At 45.8% G+C, this 23,829-nt stretch overlaps 1 protein-coding gene across 1 annotated transcript in view; it reads right to left on the reverse strand.

Annotated features, from left to right (window-relative positions):
* The window catches only part of NPLOC4 (NPL4 homolog, ubiquitin recognition factor), a 65,075-nt gene that overhangs the window by 37,019 nt on the left and 4,227 nt on the right, over positions 1-23,829 (reverse strand). The window contains exons 3-7 of the mRNA XM_041725275.1: positions 10,932-11,044; positions 6,388-6,564; positions 3,751-3,799; positions 2,894-2,988; positions 1,066-1,189 (exon numbers count right to left, since the gene is read on the reverse strand). Of these exons, the coding sequence (XP_041581209.1) occupies positions 1,066-1,189; positions 2,894-2,988; positions 3,751-3,799; positions 6,388-6,564; positions 10,932-11,044 (558 nt within the window). The remainder of the gene's footprint in view (positions 1-1,065; positions 1,190-2,893; positions 2,989-3,750; positions 3,800-6,387; positions 6,565-10,931; positions 11,045-23,829) is intronic.

A 23,829-nucleotide genomic window follows, 5' to 3' on the forward strand; every position in this document is an offset into this window, starting at 1 on the left:
AGCCTCCTCTCTCTGCCTGTGTCTCTGCCTCTCATGAATAAATAAATAAAATCTAAAAAAAAAAAAAAGCCACTTATAAATCTCTATTTACCTCTTTACACATGCACATGCACACATACGCACGTTTTAAGAATGTGCTCTGCCCTTAAGACCATTTCAGATTCTAGAGGGAGGGTAGGGTAGGGGTGGGATTCCTCAATAAATTAATTCAAATTAAGCTTACTGGGATTTCACCACAAATTCAGGTTTTCACTATCTCTAGTACTAAAATTAGTTTTCAAAAAGAGAAAGAGAGCACGCGCCAGGAAGAAGAGAAAGGAAGCAGTTTCCGAACAGTCACAAAGGTTCTGGAGAGCTCTCTATGGAGTAAAACATTGGCCAGCAATGCAGAGAAGGCGAGGTGAGCGATCCTCAAGGACACGGGAACCAGAAGGGAAGAGGCCAGAATACTGGTCTCTTCCTCATTTCAGAGCCCAGCTTTCTTCTTTACCTGACCCAGACAGCTGCTCTGAGGGGGCTACAGGACAGTTCAGTTACCAGCTTCCAGAGCCATGTTTTGTTTTGTTTTTTAAGACTTTATTTATTCATGAGAGACAGAGAGAGAGAGAGAGACAGAGAGAGAAAGAGAGGGACAGGGGCAGAGACACAGGCAGAGGGAGAAGCAGGCTCCATGCAGGGAGCCCAATGTGGGACTCGATCCTGGGACTCCAGGATCATGCCCTGAGCTGAAGGCAGACGCTTAACCACCGAGCCACCCAGGCGTCCTGCCATGGTTTCTTAGAAAGCAAAGTCGCAACCATGAAGCACTTAAACAGTCACCAAGAAAGTTCTTCCTCCATGCAAGCCAACAGAAGAAAAAATAAGACTCCCTCTCCTCCATGCCTACAACAGCTAGAGGTCTCAGCAATAACGTGTCCAGCATATAACTCAGAAGTGCACTTAGACTAGCCACATGTAGTGCAATCCTCCCTCCAAGGAAGACCTTTTCTGGAAATTTTTATTTCTGAGCCATGAATACAGATCTACTGCTTTCCATTGCCTAGATGGACACAGTGAGCATCTCACCTGTCTGTTCAGAGTGATGGCACTTGGCTGGCACTTAGTACAGATGCCGTTAGGCCACGGAAGGTGTCCCTCACACCCTGATTTAATCTTGCAACTGATGTTCTCCAGGGCAACAAATTTCCCCCTGAATAAGAAGAGGAAGTTAATTAATTAAACATTCCAACAGTGAAAAGTTTAGCAGGAGACTGGAAATCACATGTCAAACATCTTACACCTCCAGAACAGAGTTCTAAGAAGCTAAGCACATGGCAAGCAGCAGCTGGGAAAATGTGCTAAAAATTGCCATCATGGACTTCCGGCTTTGGCCCTGCACATGGAGGCTATGCAGAAATGCAGGACTATTTATTTCCCTATAAAAAGTCTCTGTTTTCAATGTCTGTCACTAACACCCATGAAAATTTTCAAGAACACTATTAAATACCTAGTGACTGCCCTGTGCCACTGAGAGGAAACCAAGCTTGTTTTTAAGTTTCATTAACTCATTAGCAACCTCTACATCATGAGTCCAGCACTGACATATTTGTAAAAAAAAAAAAAACTCTGAATCACCTCATGTGGGTACCCCAGCTTATAGCTGAAATACAACCGCTCAGTGAGGCACCCAGGGCCCCACCCTGACATAGGGTGAGGGTGTACACATGCCCTCACCCTCTGCCACTTCCGCATTCACTCAATGGTCCAGTAACTCAATCTTGTCTTCACAGGCTGATAGGACGCTGGCCCACGGGCCCCTGAGAAGCAGTGACTGCTACCAGTCTGCATGTTAGCGAGAACTGCCAATGTGCCCCATGGGGTACCATGGCCTGGACCCAGACTGGTGAAAGGCTGACGGATTTCAGCACAATGAATCGCTACTCATTCCCTCATCCAGAAAGTCCCACGGCTTACCCCACTGACAGGCAAGGATGGGTTTCTGGTAAGATTTGTTTCCCGTGATCTAACTTTTTAAAAAAGCCATTTTAGGGTGTCAGCAGGTTGTCAGAGAAAAACTATAATCAGGCCAACATGACATTCTTCACAAAATGTTGCTGACTTGGGTTCAGCCACCAGCTCCTCCTGCTGCATTGATGGGAATTATAAAATCATGGTATCAAGTCCGTTACTTTCTGGAAAGGTGCACATATAGTCATAGAGTCAACAGAAAGGGATCACACAGGGAAGTACTTGACATGGTTTATAAAAAAAATGTTCTTAGCCCCTCTCCAGCCATTGTCACAGCCTGCACCCAGGGAGGTGCGAGATGGTCGCCCCACTGCGCACGTGGCCAAGCCTGCAAACAGTACCTGTTGAGGCACCATGAGGCCCACCCATGGACGGCACCATTGCTTCAGCTCCTGTGACGGCCATGAAGTCAAGCTGATAAAGAGGCAGGCTCCAGGGCAAAAGGCTGATGGGGGCCGTGGAATAACTGAGCCGAGAGAACCATGGAGTGGTGTGGTCTTTCCAAAAAAGCAGAGGATGAGTTCTGGCCACCATCACACCACATCTCATCCACCTTCACATACAACTAAGTTGCCAGAGCACTGCACACCTGCAGGAAGTCTGGGGATGTTCCCCAGGGGCCTCCACGGCGGCTGCTGCCAACATGGCATCTGCCCCACACTCTGAGCATGTGGACTATGACAGGGCGTCAGAGGCTCCACTCGTCTGTTTCTTTTCTAGAATCAGGGAAAAAGTCACGAACTCAAACGCTCTGTGCCCAGACCCCGATCTTTGCTGTTCTCATTCCTGTGCTCACAGGCTTTAAGCACACCTGCCAGATAGACAAAAAGAACTTGTGCACGCCCAAGCCACATTGGTACAGCCTAACTGCGCTCAGGTTGCTTACTTGTCGGCCCCCCCGGTCAGCTTTCGGATGTAGGCGTGGAAGGACATGTGCTTCACAGGAGGTTCGAGATGGTTCAGGTAGTCCTCGTCAAACGGCTGCCAAAACACACACAGTCAGTACGCTCACGCACCTGCTGGCGTCTCGAGGCACGGAGGGCGGGCAGCCGAGCTTCCGCTGCACGCGGGGAGAGACCAAGCCAGGACCCAGGGAGGGCAATGAGAGAGGTCGGGCACCTGGTTCTCACTCATCATTCTAGGTCAGAACCAAAGGTTTCTTTGTGTACCAGTTATCGTTCCAAGATTAAAATGAATCTCTATTAAATACAAAATGCTCTAGGTCAAGTAAATATTAGGAAAATTAAAAAAAAAAAAGCCCACGAGATGAAGAAGAGGCTCATGAAGAAAATCAGGTTGGCCTTGCTGCTGTAAATTCAGCATTAACCAGTTACCAGTCAGCATTATTATGGTAACTCTCAATCTCACCAGGACGCATCAGCAGGAGGATGTGAGACTCAGGGAAAAGTAAATCAAAACAATGACGAGCAAGGAAACCGCCAGCCCCAGCTTCGTGTCAGGTTTCAAAAGGATTGTCCAGGGAGCCCACGGTAAGTGCTGCCCCTCCATCACAGCAATACAAACGCTTCAGCCATTCATCATCCACCCAGAAGGTCACTCCCATAAATAAAGGCTCGTGCTCTTCAAGCCGCTCGCGTTAGTGGGACCATGAGGCCAGGGCAACAAACAGCTAAGGTCTTTTCCCCACTCCGACCTAGCGCCGGGATGCAAGGAAAGTCCTGACAGGCTCTGGGAAGCGGCCCCTCCCACCAGCCCAGGCCTTACGCTTGCACAGACTCTCACCTCTAGTGGGACACAGTGGACACATTTCCCCAGAGGCCCATGTCGGCACCTAAGAGCACAGGGCAAGAGAAACACAGTAATTAGTATGCCTGCTTTCCTGTGACTGTCACCTCACATTTTTGACATTTAAATAGAGTATTTCCCTACCTGTGTCCATTGCTTTATTTTTATTTATTTTTTAGTAAACTCTACACCCAATGTGGGGCTTAATCTCACGAGCCTAAATAAAGAGTCGTGCGCTCTACTGACTGAGCCAGTCAGGCATCCCCTGTGGGAATTATTTTCACATAACATGGTACGTGAGTTTTTTTCTTTTTAAGATTTTATTTATTTATTCATGAGAGAGAGAGAGAGAGAGAGAGGCAGAGGCAGAGACAGAGGGAGAGGCAGGCTCCATGCAGGGAGCCTGACATGGGACTTGATCCCAGAACTCCAGGATAAGGCCCTGGGCTGAACCGCTGAGCTGCCGGGCTGCCCAAGCATTTTTTATTTTAATAACTTAGTATTTATTTTCATTTGTGTTAGAAAAAAACTGCCCAGCACATCTCACTTGTGACTGTGTAGATATTAACTGCTGAAAATGACACTAAATAAAGTGAATGGACTTAAAATTGATTTTAATAGATGTTAAGTAAACACTAAGAATGTTGGGATGGGATATGGCAAAAAAAACTTCCCAGTGGGACAGAAGTCCAGTTTGGGAAATACTCATTTTGTGCACATTTAGGAAAAGCACGAAGATGCCTGGCTCTATGGGTTTTAGTGATTTCTGTCACTAAGAAAGACTAAAGCCCTAAAAGCTCCACACATACATGACAGCATAATGTGCTCAGGTAAGGAGGGCGGTGATGGCTGGTAGGAAACCCAAGTGGTGGTCCCTCTGGGCTCAACTGCATCCTTTGCTAAGTGGGGTCACAACTCCTGGACGCATGTGCATTCCACACTTCAGAGGAGAGATAGTCTGTGTCTCCTAACAGGGAGGCTCTTACAGCTGGCAGGCCAGAACACACGCACACATGCACAAGCACCCTCTAAAAGATTCCTAATGAACCCTCGAAGACACAGATCGTGGGGGGAGCTAACATGGGTTCCCTGGGAGGAAATGCAAATGAAAGGGGCATACGGGCTGATGGCGATGGCTGTGAAGTGGCTCCACGCCAACTGCAGCAGAGCACCATTTGGGGCTCTTCAATCTAAGACATACAAGTTGCTAATGCGGCACTTAGAGTCCCAATATCTCAATGTCAGCACCCCATCATGTTTATGGAGTGAGGCAGTTATAGAAGGCTCTAGTGCAGAGACAAAAAACCTTCAGTCAGATAATTTCACATCACTGATGTAAACTCAAGTGTATCTAACCGGTTTCTTTTTTTTTTTTTAATTTTTTTAAAAATTTTTTTATTTATTTATGATAGTCATACACACACACACACACAGAGAGAGAGAGAGAGAGAGAGAAAGAGGGGCAGAGACACAGGCAGAGGGAGAAGCAGGCTCCATGCACCGGGAGCCCGACGTGGGATTCGATCCCGGATCTCCAGGATCGCGCCCTGGGCCAAAGGCAGGCGCTAAACCGCTGCGCCACCCAGGGATCCCTCTAACCGGTTTCTTTAAAAAGAACTGCCGGTGCGCCTGGGTGGCTCAGTCAGTTAAGCATCCAACTCTTGATTTTGGCTCAGGTCATGATCTCAGGGTCGTGGGATCAAGGCCTGCATCCGGCTCTGCACTCAGTGAGGAATCTGCTTGAGATTCTTTTTTGTTTTTAAGATTTTATTTATTTATTCATGAGAGACAGAGAGAGAGAGAGAGAGAGAGGCAGAGACACAGGCAGAGGGAGAAGCAGGCTCCAGGCAGGGAGCCCGACACAGGACTCGATCCCGAGTCTCCAGGATCACGCCCTGGACTGAAGGCGGCGCTGAACTGCTGAGCCACCAGGGCTGCCCTCTGCTTGAGATTCTCTCTCCCTCTGCTCCTCCTCCCTCCACATGTTCTAAGATCAATAGATAAGTCTTTAAAAAATTTTAAAAAATTTTTAAAGTAAAAAGAACTGCAAAAAAATCAGAAATACAGAAACATACCCAGTGTAATTGTTTCATTAACCCTAGATGAACAGTAACTATTCAAGGGAGCAGTGTGCTCAGTGCATGAAGCACCAGTGAAAAGAATGGGAAGAACATGTATATGGCGCTGACATTTCTCGACTGAACCCAGCAAGATGACCTGAACGAGCACCTGCACCGGTTTGTGGCCAAGACCACCCCTTCCCCACTTCCCTGCTCTCGCCCTGACACGGCCGCACAGGCCTGACGTGCTACACGGCAGGAGCACCTCAGGAGCGCACTGCACTCAACACTTGGTTTCAGTTCCATCCCTCCTCTCAAATCTCTTAGCTCCAAACACTTGGAAACTTTTCAAGTACATGTGGAATATACTCTGAGATTCACACAAGAAAAAGCCTACAAAATAACCTGAAGTGAAATTTTATCTGAAAATAGATGGTCAAACTCAAAACTTGTGTTTCTTCAGTAGATACTCAAACAGGGCAAGTTACAATCATCTCGCTTCCTGCCCACTCAAGTCAGCACAAGTGGGACCCCACACACTCACACACTCACACACAGAACCCCACACACTCACAGCTGTGGGTCGCGGCTTCTATAAATCTTCCCGTCCTGCTTGCTGAGGTACTGGTCGATCTCATCCTCCACCACGTTGGGAGCGCCGCAGGCCTTCAGCCCCGGCGGGGCCGACGTCTCCATTTCTGAGGAGGGTCCAGCAAGGCTCGAGGGAAACAGGAACAGCAGATCTCCGTGCCTGTCAGACAACAAACACAGGGCAGGGCCTGCCTTCCTTCCTCCCACAACCTTGGCTGCACAGAAGAGCTGCTCACATGTGAGAGTCTCTGACATCCAAGAAGCAAACACCAACTTCCCTAAAAGCTGAATAACGAGGCTTCTAATTTTAAGAGACCAGAATTCTCCCTCTGCATGTCTCCTACGCTCCCCAGCATTCGAAAGGTCTCAGTGGGTTCTCTGTAACCGCGACTCACTTTCTTTTACAATTGTAAGACTTCCATATGCCCGTTGGATTCCACACAGATGAGATACGGCCACAACATACACACTTGGCCTGAAGCAGGGTTCTCCCTGCTTCTCATTCTGGGCTTAGCTCCCACTTTTCCTTGTTCATTCCCTACCGTCTACTATTTAGCACCCCGACACTTCATCTACCTACTACACAGCCTTCCGCTTCTTTCTCTGCACTCCCACCCCCACACACGTGCACGCAGACATGTATGACGCTGCCTGACAAAAATGAAATTACCAAAGACATATGTTTTGCATTTGCTTTTCTCATTCAATCATACCTCACCCCAGATCCCTCCAAACACGGGGTCTGTGTCTAATCACTGCTTCTAATGGCAGCATAGTGCGCTGCAGCCAGCCCGACTCATCACAGTTGCCGGCACCTCCACACTGACAGGCACGTGCTCGACCATCACGTTCCTACCACCAAGAACTGCACCTGAGGAAAGGCCCAAAGACGGGCAACTGTGTGGTTTTACTTCTGCAGGAGTGACCCTACTACAGACAGAGGGTTTTATTTGTGAAGTCACCGATGCGCTGCTATCCAAACAGGCCACACAATTCACAGTTCAAGCAGCAGTGTCTGATTTTCTACCATTTCCACGTAAGTCGTGCTCTCTCTTTTCTCACTCACACTGCTGACTCACTGAAGGACCTGGTTAGCACAGCCAGACCAACGAGACCCGAGGTGTGAGACGCTCCCACTTACAAGCGCTGGACAGAAGCAGCGTGGGCTGCACACACAGGGTCTGCAACACTAAAATCAACCCCAGTCTTCAAGGAAAAGCTGCAGCACTACCATTTGGTAAATACTTAGCTGCCTCCAACAATATGCAAATGGAAGTGTGAAGAAGTAGCCTACCGCAGCCCTAACCTAACAAACTGAAAGAGGACAGGCAGCAGGCCTTGAGAGCAAACACCAAAGACACAGGACACTAAGAAGCATGGCTGCTGCTCTTCCATAGGTCTGTTCTCTCTTCCCCCCTCCATAATTAAGGGGTGATAAAATTGCCTAACTGTAACTAGAGACTTGTTTCTAACAACAGACCAGATATTCCTAAACACCCTCGAGCTATAGAACCCTTGGCTCAGCTCCTCCATCAGTTCTAACAGATTCGCTCTAAAATGTACCACGGAGCTCTAACCTAAGTAAGGAACTCCTCGTGGCCCCAAACAGCCCACAGTACCCCAACAGGCATGGCAATACGACATTATCCTAAAGGACCCCTGAGCTTAGCATACACACTCGTTCTCCGGGCAATAGGATGCAAGTTCATGAGGCTGCCATCCCAAAGCAGGATGCTGAGCCTCAAACACCACATAAAGCCCGATGTCTCAACAGCTGGGAAGAATCAACAGCTGAAAATAGGAACCAAGGAGGAATCTTGTCTTCCTGCACCCACTACGCAAAAGGGAAACCAGTCCCCTCTGAAAGTCTGTAACCACAGGCCTGCTCTGCCATGCATTCGGGGTGGACTTAGGGATGCTGCTTGGCTCAGGAAGCCCAAAGACAGAAATTGACTGGAGGGAGTGCCAGGGCCACAGTGCCCCCTTGTGCCAACAGAAGCAAGTGCAAGTGTCCTCGCAGAAAAGTCACTGGCCTACAGCCCTCAGAGACTCCCCATGACCAAGTCTCATCAATTATGAGCTCTCAAAAAGGGGTCACGGGATGTATAAGAGAACCAAGCCACCACGCACAAGAGTGAGCAGACACAACAATAACAGAATTAAACAGCCAAGGACTTCAGATTTGGAACTGCAAGACATGGAACATAAAAGTCTCCAGAATGTTCAACAGAAAGAGCACAAGCAACGAGAGGCTGCCGAAAGCAACAGGGGCTTCTGGGAAGCGAGTGGCAGTGGTCACAGATTGGGTAAATCTTCCCAAATACTCTTCGTATAGCCAAGCCAAACAACCGAGAGACAGCTCTGACAACAGTGCCGCCCTGATTCCACCTGGGGGAGACAGACCACGGATACCCTGAGACCCAAGAGGGAAGCATTATGCTTGTGACAGGCCGAGGCAGAGCCCCCGAGGAGCCCAGTGGTCCTCAGCGAAAGCCAGGGGGCAGTGTGAGAGCATCGCAGCCCCCATGAGCACCTGGAGCGAATAGCTAGGTTTGAAATCAAATCATGTATTTTAAAAGCAAAAAATACAATCACTTAAAAAATAAAGCCAATTGGAGAGAAGTGATTTATTTTTTTTTAAAGATTTATTTATTTACTTATTCATGAGAGAGGCAGAGACACAGGCAGAGGGAGAAGCAGGCTCCTTGCGGGAGCCCCATGGGGGACTTGGTGTCGGATCCTGGGATCACACCCTGAGCCAAAGGCAGACGCTCCACCGCTGAGCCACCTGGGCATCCAGAGAGAAGTGATATTTAAAGAGATAATGGCCACAAATTTTCCAGACCTGATCTCCAGGTACAGGAAACACAACATCCATCAGGTAGGATTAAACAAACAAACCAGGAATCTACACCTGGATGCACCAGACACAATCTGTAGGATCCCAACAGAAACAGAAGAACCTAAAAGCAGCCAGAGGGGGAAAAACATCACCTGCATGCAAACAGAATACAGCAGACTGAACTGCAATCACAGAAGCCAGAAGCAGTGGAGAGAAACCGACATCAAGCTCAAGGACGAGAAATCACTCCCTCCCACAGACAGGCTTCAGGGAAGACAGCCATCGCCCTCAGGTTTAGACCCAAGCTGGTCAGTAGGTATTATGACTCTCACTGGAAAGATACTCTCAAGGGTAACTCAGAAAGACATCCCCTCTAAGTGCCCCCCTTCCATGGGATGGCTGATCTGTCTCACCCCTCTGGGGTCCCACCCCGCTGGGACAGCACTAGTATGGCCACACTACAGCCTCATGGCTTTCTCTCAAAGGTGTCTACAGCCTCCTCTGCTTATATCTGCTATCAAAACAGTTCCAAAGCACAGAGCTATCATCTTCCGCATGCTTGCCATGTGCAGGCGCCCTGCAACCTTGTGAAAGCGGCACTGCTACCTGCTTGCAGACAAGGGTGGTGGGGCCCCCTAAGGTGAAGCGACTGCCCCAGGCTCAGCACCACTGACTGGTGGAGCAGGGACACAAACCACGTAACGTTCACGAGAAATGATTCTCAAGATGCCAAAAATCTTTACAAGCTACCTCACTATCTGGGGTGTAAACGACATCAATGACAATGAAAAGTTTTAGGTAATTACAGGGACAGGCGAGTGACAGGTGCCCAACGAATACTCGCTGAGGAACAAATGGATGAATGCTATAATTGCATTTTTTTTCCTCGATGTACTTACCTGTGAAACTAAAAATGATCATACAAATTGTCAAAATATCTTAATATTCTGACAGGTAAACAGACATATGGCCAACTGCCAGCAAAGCCCCACCCAATCACCCAGCAGTGGCCACAGCAGCCCCACGCTCTGCAGTCCAGACAGGAGTGCTCCGAGCTTGCTACTAAGGGCTAAAATCACTGACACGAGAGCAGGTGTGTCCAGACAGGTTGGACAAGAGACCGCAAACTTCTGTAAAGAGCCAAATGGCAAATACTCTCGGCTTTGCAGGCAATACTGTCTATGTCACAATCGCTCAGGTCTACCCTTGCGGCACGAGCACACACAAACAAACAATGTGGTCGGGCTCCAGCTAAGCTACAAGAACCAGGCAGCGGCCGCAGGAAAAGGTCTTTAAGTCTTAGAAATGCCACTGACATGACTGACCACCTCAGAGGAGCTCAAGGGGGTCACACCACCAAGAAATACAGTGTGGGAGATGGCCGTTCCTACCCAGCAAGCCGTCCCAAGGCAGAACGGCACAGAGCCCCGTTCAAGGTCCCTCCATGCAGAGGGAGCTGAGTGTGCAGCTACACACACACCCTGAACCCATAACTCTCTCCTCGGTGACACACGTCACAGTCTGCGAGTCAGTCAGCTCAGACAAGAGGAGCAGCACACTATGATTGCTGGATTGCTGACTACCTCATAAGAAACACGGTGGCATCAGCTGGCAGGTGGGGGGAGGAAGTCAGCAGACCCCCACGGTCATTCCCCCTCCCCTTGTCGTCCCTCCATAGTACTTACTGGATTTTGAGCAGACTGAGGGATTTGGTGGACGATGCTGTTATCTCTCCAGTCTTGTTTCTATTGATGTAAACTGAGAAGCCATTATTTTGGAAGCCAAACTCCTTTGCGACCTAAGACAAGACCCAAACAACAGAGATTTAAAAAAATATTTGAGTATCACTACTCTGGCCACATATTAGAACAATACTCACTAAATTTAGCAACTACTCAGAAACCAAATTTCTCTCGTGATTTTGCTCTCCTGTGAGAAAATGTGTACTGTCCACATAGATGTCAAGTAAAATGAGCAAAGTGTCCAAAGAGGAGCAAAGCTCTGTGTAAATGGTAAGACTAAGGGATCCCTGGGTGGCTCAGTGGTTTGGCACCGGCCTTTGGTTCAGGATCCTGGAGACCCGGGATCGAGTCTCTCATCAGGCTCCCTGCACGGAGCCTGCTTCTCCCTCCACCTGTGTCTCTGCCTCTCTGTGTGTCTCTCATGAACAAATAAATAAAATCTTTAAAAAAATAATGGGGATCCCTGGGTGGCGCAGCGGTTTGGCGCCTGCCTTTGGCCCAGGGTGCGATCCTGGAGACCCGGGATCGAATCCCACATCGGGCTCCTGGTACATGGGGCCTGCTTCTCCCTCTGCCTGTGTCTCTGCCTCTCTCTCTCTCTCTCTCTCTCTCTCTCTGTGACTATCATAAATAAATTTTTAAAAAATTTTAAAAAATAATGGTAAGACTAAAGGACACATTTAAGAGTTTGAGGCAAGCTAAAGACACGGCTATAGCTATATCTGGAAAGTTTAATTTCTACTTTTGAAATCAATTGTAAAAACCTAATTCCTTTTTTAAAAAAGATTTTATTGGGATCCCTGGGTGGCTCAGCTGTTTGGCACCTGCCTTTGGCCCAGGGCGTGATCCTGGAGTCCCAGGATCGAGTCCCATGTCGGGCTCCCGGCATGGAGCCTGCTTCTCCCTCCTCCTGTGTCTCTGCACCTCTCTGTCTCTCTCTATGTCTATCATAAATCAATAAATAAATCTTAAAAAATAAAATAAAATAAAATAAAATAAAATAAAATAAAATAAAATAATAAAAAAGATTTTATTTATTTATTCATGAGACACAGAAAGACAGAGGCAGAGACACAGGCAGAGGGAGAAGCAGGATCCATGCAGGGAACCCAATGCAGGACGCAATCCCGGAGCTCCAGGATTACACTCTGAGCTGAAGGCAGGCGCTCAACTGTTGAGCCACCCAGGTGTCCCGTGAAAACCCAATTCCAACTTCGAAACCTAAGAAAAGAAAAACAGAAGTGAAGAATGGTGCCACCAAGTCAGTCCCAACGAGTACCAGCGCCAGGTACTATACCAGGTGCTCAGAACACTCACTTGCTCACTCCACAAACAGTAAGCAGTCCCCTGTGCCACCTCCACTCTGGTGCTCAGAACACAACAGTCAATAAAAACAGTCAAGATTCCTCCACCCAGGACCTCAGCATCAGGTAGGGGAGAGAAAGCTACCAGATGAGAACCACAGGCAAAAGTCAGCTGTAAGCAAGAGAGAAAGAGAGAAGCATGGGAGAGGCCACTCTGGACAGGACAGAGAAAGCTTCTGAGGAGGAGACTAAGGCTGCTACTCATCCAGCTGAGAAAGAATAGTGCAGTCAAGAGAGCAAGCACAAAGGCCAAGAGGCAGGAAGGAGTTGGGAAGAGAGAGGCCAATAAGGCCAGAGCCCAGCAGGCAGGCAGGAAACTATAAGAGAGGAGAACGACGAGCTAGACGGGGCCGGCATGCAGGACCACGCAGATTGCGGAGTCTGCATTCCAGCCCAGGAGCCCTGGAAGCCACAGGAGCTGACGGCAGAGAGTGGCCAAACCACGAGGCTTCCTTCTCATCCACACGCTCAGCTGAAGGTGGGAAGATGAGACAGGAGTCAGCTGTCCAGCCTAGAGGAGACGGTCTCAGCCAACCAGGACAGCAGAGGTGGAAGGAGGAGCACACCTGGCTATTATCAACAGCCCTTGCTAATGGCTGGGATGAGGGGCAGAGTAGAGCAGGGCAAAGAGGGACATCAGTGTGGTATTCAGACTTCTGGCTTGAGAAGCAAGGGGAAGGCCACAGCTGTAAGGAAGCACAGAAGAGGGTAGGTGGTGGTGCCTCACACCCTGGGGAAGGCACCAGCAGGCAGTTATTAGCACGTGAGCCTGGGGCCAGGAGAGGAGTCCAAGTGGTTGCTCAACATTCAGGGGTCAGAGGCAAACACATGAAGAGACAGGGAGTCTCGGCAGAGAAACAAACAATAAAATAGAATCAAAGGGAAATTCTACAACAGAAAACAATAACTGAGGGACACCTGGGTGGCTCAGCAGTGGAGCGTCTGCCTTTGGCTCAGGGCGTGACCCCGGAATCTGGAGCCCACATCGGGCTCCCTGCATGGAGCCTGCTTCTCCCCCTGCCTGTATCTCTGCCCCTCTCTCTGTCTCTCAAGAATAAATAAATAAAATTTAAAAAAAAAAAGAAGAAAGAAAACAAGAACTGAAATAGAGAACACCAGACAGGCTTATCAGCAGAGAGGAGATGCAAAGTCATCGACCAGAAAAAGATAAAGGACGAGAACCTGCAATCTGAAGACAGAGATTTGAAAGAAAAATGAAGAGAACCTTAAGAACTCCTAGGACAATATGTAATGATCCTAAAGAAAAAAAATAAGGCTAGGACTGAAAAGTATTTGAAGAACGAATGTGGAAAACCTCCAGTGCGATGACAAACACAGACTAACAAATCAGGAAGTTCAGCAGCCCCCAGCAGGATACATAAAAAACCCAATCCCTCAGGGCATGCTTCACGGTCAAAGCGCTGACAGCCAGAGACTGATGGGGACCAGAATACAGTGGAATGACACCTTCAAAGTGCTGAGAGGGAATAAAAATCTGGCAACTCAGAATTCTGTATTGGGCAAAAATACCCTTTGGATACAAAAGCAAAACTGAAAACATTTCCAGGCCTGTGTCGCCAGCAAACCTCCACTTCAGTAAATGCCAGGAGATGCTCAATCTGCAGGCCGAGGAAGGCGACACCAGATCACATCAGACCCAAAGACAACACGGGAAGGACACATAAGGCAGAGAGCAGGACAGCAAGAGCTCTGAACTACACAACCTGAAACTATCACATTAAAGGTCCTGTGATTGGTTTTTAAATGAGAACTGCATTGGGGCAGCCCAGGTGGTTCAGGGGCGGCCTTCCACCCAGGGCGTGATTGGAGACACAGGATCGAGAACCACGTGGGGGGGGGGGGGGGGGAGGAAAAAAAAAAAAGAGAACCACGTCGGGCTCCCTGTATGGAGCTTGCTTCTCCCTCAGCCTGTGTCTCTGCCTCTCTCTGTGTGTCTCTCATGAATAAATAAATAAAATCTTAAAAAAAAAAAAAAAACCTGCAGTCAACTATACTTGAATAAGTAATTAATAAATAGAAAAATTAAATGAAGGGCGGGGCAAGGGGAACTGCCATGAAAATCCTGAGAGACAACACAGGTCAGGGATGAGACTGGAAAGAGGCAATGCATGTTTCCCCAAGTCAACCAAATACAATTTACGCCTACTACTACCTGTTGCTTTTCAGCTATGGTTGATTTCTCCTTTAATACGGAATTATTAAAAATAATAATAATAATATGGAATTATTGATAAAACCCATAATTTATTCACTATGAGAAAAAAAAGAGTTGCTTTAAAAAAAAAAAGCTGTGTCTCTCGTGAATAAATACAGTCTTAAATAAAAAAGGATTTTATGTATCCATGCACAAGAGACACACAGAGAGAGGCAGAGACACAGGCAGAGGGAGGAGAAGCAGGCTCCATGCAGGGAGCCCAAAGTATGACCAATCCCAGCATTCTGGGATCATGCCCTGAGCCAAAGGCAGACACACAACCACTGAGCCACCCAGGGGTCCCTCCTACTGATTTTAAATGAACGGTTTACAAGTAACTCCACCTTGTCATTCTGAAATTCTCAAAGAGACAATAAAAAATGGTCCTTAGGGATCCCTGGGTGGCGCAGCAGGTTAGCGCCTGCCTTTGGCCCAGGGCGCGATCCTGGCGATCCGGGATCGAATCCCACGTCGGGCTCCCGGTGCATGGAGCCTGCTTCTCCCTCTGCCTGTGTCTCTGCCTCTCTCTCTCTCTCTCTCTCTGTGTGACTATCATAAATAAATAAAAATTTTTTAAAAAAAAAAGGTCCTTAAAACACACATTTGAGGCACTTGGCTGGCTCAGTTGGTGGAATGTGTTTGTAACTCCTGATCTTGGGGTCATGGGTCCGGGCCCCACAATGAGTGTAGAGATTTCTTAAATTTTTTTTAAAATATGTTTAAAAAAAATTTTAATAAAAATAAGTAAGACTTTATAGCAGATGAACTTACAGTATTTGATAGTTTTTTTTTCACGTCGGGCTCCCGGTGCATGGAGCCTGCTTCTCCCTCTGCCTGTGTCTCTGCCTCTCTCTCTCTCTCTCTCTCTCTCTGTGACTATCATAAATAAATAAAAATTAAAAAAAAAAAAAAAAGGTCCTTAAAACACACATTTGAGGCACTTGGCTGGCTCAGTTGGTGGAATGTGTTTGTAACTCCTGATCTTGGGGTCATGGGTCCGGGCCCCACAATGAGTGTAGAGATTTCTTAAAATTTTTTTAAAATATGTTTAAAAAAAATTTTAATAAAAATAAGTAAGACTTTATAGCAGATGAACTTACAGTATTTGATAGTTTTTTTTCCCCCAAACTAAAATAGGCATTAATAAAGCATCAGCAAATTAAGACCACAAAATCTGTATTCCCAACTGCAAAAAAAAATTAAGGTTAAAGACTAAAAATAATGTCTTCTTCTCTGAAATAGCTCAGATAGAAGCTGAAACCAACCAATTGTGGCATTTCAGCTATTCTGCAAACACATCGTGTTTTCCTGTACCCCAAGCCCTGCAAGCTATATCCAAAAATGAGAAAGCTATCACCACAAGTGTGAGCTTCATGAAAGCTACCACAACATTCCCAGGATGAAAAGGAGTTTCCAAAATGGGGCAGGAGTTCTTGTCAGGCCAGCCCTTTGTATAAGTCTCCTGGGACAACATGACCAGAGTTTTATGCTTCCCATGAGGACTGATACAGCTGTTTGTTTGTTTGTTTGTTTAAGATTTGTTTATTGGGGCACCTGGGCGGCTCAGTCAGTTGGGTGTCTGCCTTTAGCTCAGGTCATAATCTCAGGGTCCTGGGATTGAATCTCATATCAGGCTCCTTGCTCAATGGGGAGCTTTGTTTCTGCCTCTGCCACTCCCTCTGCTTGTGCTCTCTTTCTTGCTTACTCTTTCTCAAATAAATGAATAAAACCTTTAAAAAAAAAATTTATCCAAGAGAGCACATGCACATGTATGCACACGAGGGGTGGGGTAGAGGGAGAGAGAGAATCTCAAGCAGACTCCAAGCTGAGCACAGAGCCCAACATAGGGCTCCATCTCACGACCCTCAGATCATAACCTGAGCCAAAACCAAGAGCCATCCAGGCGCCCCCAGATGCATTTTCAAATGATAGCAAGCACGAGTACTTCCAGTCGAATCCCACTTTTGAGATACAGAAATACATGTATTACTTTTTTATGCTCCTCCTGTGAACATAACTGCTTCTATGAACTTCTGAGTTCTTTAAAGAACATAAATCTAAAGGACACTGACCATTCAAAAAAAAATATTAGCAGTCTCATGAGGTCATTAAAATCTTAAAAATGGGGGCACCTAGGTGGCACAGTTGCTTAAGCATCCAATTCTTCATTTCAGCTCAGGTCATGACCTGAGGGTTGGAAGATGGAGCCCTGAGTCGAGCTTCATGCTTACCAGAGTCTATTTAAGATTCTCGCCATCTCCTTCTGCCTCCCCCAGCCCCATGCTCACACGCTCCCTCTCAAATAATTAAATAGATCTTTAAAATCTTAAAAATGTTATACTCATACCTGAGGTAAACTTTATGCATAACTGTTGTAATAAGATCAGAAACATGGGCAGCCCGGGTGGCTCAGGGCTTAGCACTGCCTTCAGCCCAGGGCATGATCCTAGAGACCTGGGATCGAGTCCCATGTTGGGCTCCCTGCATGGAGCCTGCTTCTCCCTCTGCCTGTGTCTCTCATGAATAAACAAAGTCTTAAGGAATAAAAAAAAAAAAAAAAAAAAAAAAGACCAGAAACAAGAGTCTGGAGTGAAATTAATACTTATAATTGATGGTAACAAAAAAGAATACACAGCATTATTCCAATTCATTTTCAAAACAGGCAAAACTACAATTTAGGGTTTAGGAATGCACACTGAGGAGGCACAACACAGATAAAGGGGGGAGCCATCCTCATCATATTAGGAGGGGGTAAGACAGTGGGGAAGCTAACATACTCTGGAGCACGGGCAGTGCCCTCCCTAAGTGTTTGCTTCACCATCAGTCATTTGGCATTTTTCAGGCATTTCTTAGTATGTACTTCACTTGGTGGTAAAACAAACAAAACAAAATATAAATTAAATATAAGGAAAAAGGGGCAGCCCCGGTGGCTTAGTGGTTTAGCGCCGCCTTCAGCCCAGGGCATGATCCTGGAGACCCGGGGTAGAGTCTGCGTCGGGCTCCCTGCATGGAGCCTGCCTCTCTCTCTGTGTCTCTAATGAATACATAAAATCTTAAAAAAAAAAAAAAAAAATATATATATATATATATATATATATACATACACATATATATACACACATATAAGGAAAAAAGACAAGGTCACAGACTGCTGAGGTCAACTGGGACAGGACAGAGCCATTCAGTAGCCTGAGCAGGGGAGCAACAGCAGCAACCCAACAGAGTGAGCTGAGGAAGGAGCACTGCTGAGCAAGACAGCCGAAGAACCTGCCTGAGAAGGGCTTATGGTCTGATAAGCCACAGAATGAGCAGCATCAGATGGTCTCCCAAGAACCACAACTCTAAATTTCTATGAGATATCCTCCATGTCACCCACCTCTTCATACTTGCAAATAGGAATTCCTTAGAGGGCATAATGCCACATGTTAAAGCAGGGTCAAGGCTATCAAATGTAGGGACAGCAAGCTGGAGCCAGCAATGTTCACAGTGGTCAGCACACAAGTCTGTGAGGAACAGGAAACCCACTTATGCACGTATGCACAGCCAAATTACTCATTATTGAAGATGAGTAGGATCCACTTTATAAGATACTGAAGTGGTCATTCACAAAAACAAATTAGGATGGTAGTTACCAAGGAATGGGGCCCAGGAAAAAAGGGCAGCTGTTGTTTAATGCATACAGTTTCAGATCTGCAAGACGAAAAAGTTCTGGAAATAGATGGTAGTTATGACTGCATAATATGAACGTACTTAACACGACTGAATTGTATACTTAAAAATGATTTAGACGGGGGGCACCTGGCTAGCTCAGTTGGAGGAACATGCAACTCTCGATCTCAGGGTTGTGAGTTCAAGCCCCACAGTGGAAATAGAGATTACTTTAAAAATTGGGTTAGATGGGATGCCTGGGTGGCTCAGCAGTTGGATGCCTGCCTTTGGCTCACGTTGTGATCCCGGGATCTGGCATCAAGTCCCACATCAGGCTCCCTGCATGGAGCCTGGTTCTCCCTCTGCCTGTGTCTCTGCCTCTCTCTCTCTCTCAGTCTGTGTCTTTCATGAATAAATAAATAAATCTTAAAAAAAAAAATTGGGGGATCCCTGGGTGGCGCAGCGGTTTAGCGCCTGCCTTTGGCCCAGGGCGCGATCCTGGAGACCCGGGATCGAATCCCAAGTCGGGCTCCCGGTGCATGGAGCCTGCTTCTCCCTCTGCCTATGTCTCTGCCTCTCTCTCCCTCTCTCTCTCTCTGTGTGACTATAATAAATAAAAATTAAAAAAAAAAAAATTGGGTTAGATGACAAATTTTATGTTACACATTTTTCTTAAAGATTTTTAAGTAATTTCTATACCTAACATGGGGCTCGAACCCACAACCCTGAGATTAAGAGTCACAAACACGGGGCAGGCCCAGTGGCGCAGTGGTTTAGCGCCGCCTGCACCCCGCGGCGTGATCCTGGAGACCTGGGATCGAGTCCCACATCAGGCTCTCTGCATGGAGCCTGCTTCTCTGTGTGTGTCTCAATAAATAAATAAAATCTTAAAAAAAAAAAAAAAAAAGAGTCAGAAACACTACTGACACCGAGCCTGGCACCCCTCTTATGTGTTATTTATTTTTTTGAAAAAGAGAGAGCATGGAAAGTGCAAGTGATCCAGTGGGGCAAGGCGGCTGAGGGAAAGGGAGAGAATCTAAAGCTGACTCCAGACCCAGCACAGAGCCTGACTCATGACCTGAGCCAAAATCAAGAATCAGATGCTTAACCTAATGAGACTCAAGCCCCACTGTTATGTGCTATTTTTTTTAAGATTTTCTATTTTTTTAAATTAAAAAAAAAAGATTTTCTTTTTTTTGAGAGAAAGAGAGAGACAAAACAAGCAGTGGGGAGGGGAAAAGGGAGAGAAAAGGGAGAACCAGACTCCCTGCTGAGCAGGAAGCCCTATGGGAGGCTCAATCCCAGGAACTAGAGATCACAGCCTGAGCTGAAGGCAGAGACTAAATTGACTGAGCCCCTGTTAAGTGTTATTTTTAAACACAAATTTTAAGAAGATATAAATATATTTATTGACATAAAACCATTACTTAACCTATTGTCAAGTGAAAAAAAAAGGTAACAAATTATCCTAAAATGTAATTTTTAACATCCTTGGAATGGATGCATCTTAGGAACAATGTGTTATAATTCTTGCCTGTGGGGCAGCAGGGCATACAGGTGACTGCCTGGACTCATGTAAACCTGTCGTCATCCACGTAGCATGGTTGAACAGCTGTTATCCCTCAACATTTCTGTCAAACAAGCCATTTAATGATCAATCAAGGAAAAGACAGGACTTTTGATGGTCAAGTCCTAATAAGACAAGAGAGAAATCTAGCCCAAAGCACCTACAGAACAGGTGCTGACAGCTGGCCCTGATCTCCTGACAGTGCAAATGATGACCCTTTACAGGGAGACGTGGACATCGACAACTGAATCAAAAAATGTTCAAAAGGGCCAGACTCTGAATGTGACACTGTAGTAAGATGTACCTAATTAATTTCACTCAAGTTTTCCTTCTTATGGATGCATAACACGTGATTAAAATATTTCCAAGTAAGTCTGAAAAAACACTTTATGTGGGGCACCTAGGTGCCTCAGTGGGTTAAGCATCTGCCTTTGGCTCAGGTCATGATCTCAGGGTCCTGGGATAGAGCCCTGTGTAAGGCTCCCTGCTCAAGGGGAGTCTGCTTCTACCTCTGCACCTCCCCCTGCTCATGCTCATGCTTGCGCTCTCTCTCTCTCTCTCTCTCAAATAAATACATTATTTTTTAAAAAACACTTTATGCATGATTCTGGGGTCCTGGGATTGAGTCCTGCATCAGGTCCCTATGGGGAGCCTGCTTCTCCCTCTGTGTCTCTCATGAATAAATAAATAAATTCTTTAAAAAAATAAGAAAAAGGGATCCCTGGGTGGTGCAGCGGTTTGGCGCCTGCCTTTGGCCCGGGGCGCGATCCTGGAGATCGGGCTCCCGGTGCATGGAGCTTGCTTCTCCCTCTGCCTATGTCTCTGCCTCTCTCTCTCTCTCTCTCTCTCTCTCTGTGTGTGTGTGTGTGTGACTACCATAAATAAATTTTAAAAAAAAATTAAAAAAATAAGAAAAAGCACTTTATGTAAGTGTAAAATCTAAATGACAAAGGAGAGCAAATGTGAAAGCATTTTTTTCTTTCTTGATACGTAAATGTTTCTTCTTAAACTCAAAAATGTCATAGATTCGATGAAATACACCGATAAATAGTACAGCACAATCCCATTCTGGTAAAAGTCCATGTGTGTAAGTGTGCGTGTGCTAAAGACATGCCATGTTAACAGTTGCTCTGGAGTAGTAAAATTTCAAGTGATTCTTACTTGCTTCTTTACACTTTTCTGAATTGTTTAAGCTTTTTATAACTAAGGCATATTATCCTTATAATCAGAAGAATTTTCATTTGAGGGGAAACATTTCAGAGTAGTAAACCATGTTTGTTTTTGAGTATTCCAAAGAAAATCTCTCCTAAGCAGTAATTACTATGCTGGTGATGGCTGTAGGGACCAAGAAGTCAAAACTAAACTACACCCCCCAACCCCAACCATCCCAGTGACTGGCTCTCATTCCACGTCTCCCTGTACAAGGCAACCAGGACCCATTCAGTGGGAAATCCAAGCATTTCAGGAATACTACTGAAGCATATAAAAGTGAGAATTATAATGTTATGTTCTTAGGTTTCTCTGAAACCTTCTGAATTTAACCTGTTTGACTACTCTACATTTGGTATCAAGCACAAAAGCCTTAAGTTAAAAACAAAATAATAAAAAAAAATTTTAAATAAAATAAATAAAATTTTAAAAAAAATAAATAAATAAATAGATAAATAGATAGATAAATAAATAAATAAATAAATAAATAAATAAATAAAAATCATAGGGATCCCTGGGTGGCGCAGCTGTTTGGCACCTGCCTTTGGCCCAGGGCACGATCCTGGGGACCCGGGATCGAGTCCCACGTCGGGCTCCCGGTGCGTGGAGCCTGCTTCTCCTTCTGCCTGTGTCTCTACCTCTCTCTCTCTCTGTGTGACTATCATAAATAAAAAAATAAAAAATAAAAAAAATCATATTCCTACATGGTTACTACAAATTTAAGAAATTTTTCTACCAGAGAAAAGAAATTTCCACAAAGGCTCAGAGAAAACAAAAGAACTGCGTGCACCTCTTAGGCCTGGTGTTTATCCACACAATTGTCTAGGCAATAGCCACTTAATGCTTAATTTCTGCCTCGGATGATCTCTGGTGAATTCCAACATGCAACATACCTAGCACCATCTCTAGGAGCAAGCTGGTGTCAGTTGCTACTCAAAGGGCAAAGAATAGAAAATTACAAAAAAAAAAAAAAAAAATTTAAGATTTTATTTATTTACTCAGGAGAGACACAGAGAGAGAGAGGCAGTGACACAGGCAGAGGGAGAAGCAGGCTCCCTGATGTAGGACTCCACCCCGGAACTCTGGGATCATGCCCTGAGCCGAAGGCAGATGCTCAACCACTGAGCCACACAGGCATCCCGAAAATAACAAATTTCTTAGATTCAGAGACCCTCCTCTCTGGTGTCTATTGCACCTAATTCTTTTTTCTTTTATTCTTATAAATATGGCCCCACAAGTAGTGCTATGGCAATTATGACAGCAATTATCATTTAGGAACCAAATTTCCCAAATGAGTATTATGGCTTCACTAACAGATCACAACCTAGTGATCCTCAGCAAATCTCTTCACTCACTAGGCCATCAGTTTCCACCATTGTGAAAATAAAAAGATTAGACTCCACGACACCTAGGATTCCCTCTGGCTCCAACAATCTATAACCCCACAGCTTTTATATCCTTACATCCTTACGAAAATGAGAAACAACACTTATTACAAACGTAACACCCGTTTGCAACAGTCAACATAAAAAATGTAAAATGTAAAAAATGTAAAAAGTAAATGTAAAAAGTATTTACTTTTTACATTTAAAAAAAAAGTAAAAAGTGAAAGTTGACAAAATTTTTCAAGCCATACAGTCTCTGTCACAACTACCCAACTCTGTTGTAGAAGCTCAAAAACAGCCAGACAACAAAGAAACCAGTGAGTGTGTTCCAATAAAACTTTATTTACAAAAATAGGGGCACCTGGGTGACTGAGTCAGTTAAGCAACCAACTCTTGGTTTCAGCTCAAGTCATGATCTCAGAGTCATGAGACTGAGCCCTAGCATTGGCTCTGCACTCATCTCAAGAAGACTCTCACTCCCTCTCCCTCTGCCCCTCGCCTGCCCTGCGTGTGTGGCTAAGGAAACAAAATCTTCAAAAGAAAGAAAAGAAAAGGCGGTCAGGGAAATGCAATCTGTATGTCAAGGGAAAAAAGAATAGGAGGTCATCCCATGAGCCATAATTTGCTGATCTCTTATATGAAGTATAAAGCAAAAGCCGCTCTCCTTAGTGAGGCTCTCCTCCTTCTCCTCTCTTAAAAAACTACCCTTTTTAAGTCTGGCTGTGCTCTTTTATATTATATTCTGTGCTCACACCCCAGATCTGTATATGTGGCTCTCGTTCTCTTTCTTTAAGATTTATTTATTAGAGAGAGAGAAATGGACACACATAAGAGGGAAAAGGAGAGAAGCAGACTCCCTGCTAAGCAGGGAGCCCGACTCAGGGTTCAATCTCAGGATCCTAAGATCATGACCTGAGCTGACCAAGAATAGGCCACTTAAGGTGCACCCTGTGGCTCTAGTTTTCTAAAAGTAAAGTGGGATTGGGACACCTGGGTGACTCAGTCAGTTAAGCATCTGCCTTTGGCTCAGATTGTGATCCTGGGGTCCTGGGATAAAACCCTGCATTGGGCTCCCTACTCAGTGGGAAGGCTGCTTCGGCCTCTCCTCCATGCTTGTGCTCTCTCGCGCTGCCCCCCCAACCCCGCCTCGCTATCTCTAATAAATAAATAAAAACTTAAAAAAAAAAAAAGAATAAAATGGGATTATTCTATATTTGTTTTTAACAATTCTCCTTTGATGGACAACTCAAGTCTTTGACTCTAATTTTTTCCGATTTCTCACCCTCCTGAACTACTTCAACACATGCCTTCAGACCCTTGGTCCCACAGCTGTAAGCCAGGGTCAATTGTGACGCAATCCGACCCTGGATCAATCCAGTCATGACAGACGAGAACAATGCAAGAGACTGAAGTAGAGAGTGGGCAGGAACAGAGACTGAGGAGAAGAGGAAAG

Source organism: Vulpes lagopus, chromosome 12 (genome assembly GCF_018345385.1).
Source record: "Vulpes lagopus strain Blue_001 chromosome 12, ASM1834538v1, whole genome shotgun sequence".
NCBI lineage: Eukaryota > Metazoa > Chordata > Mammalia > Carnivora > Canidae > Vulpes > Vulpes lagopus.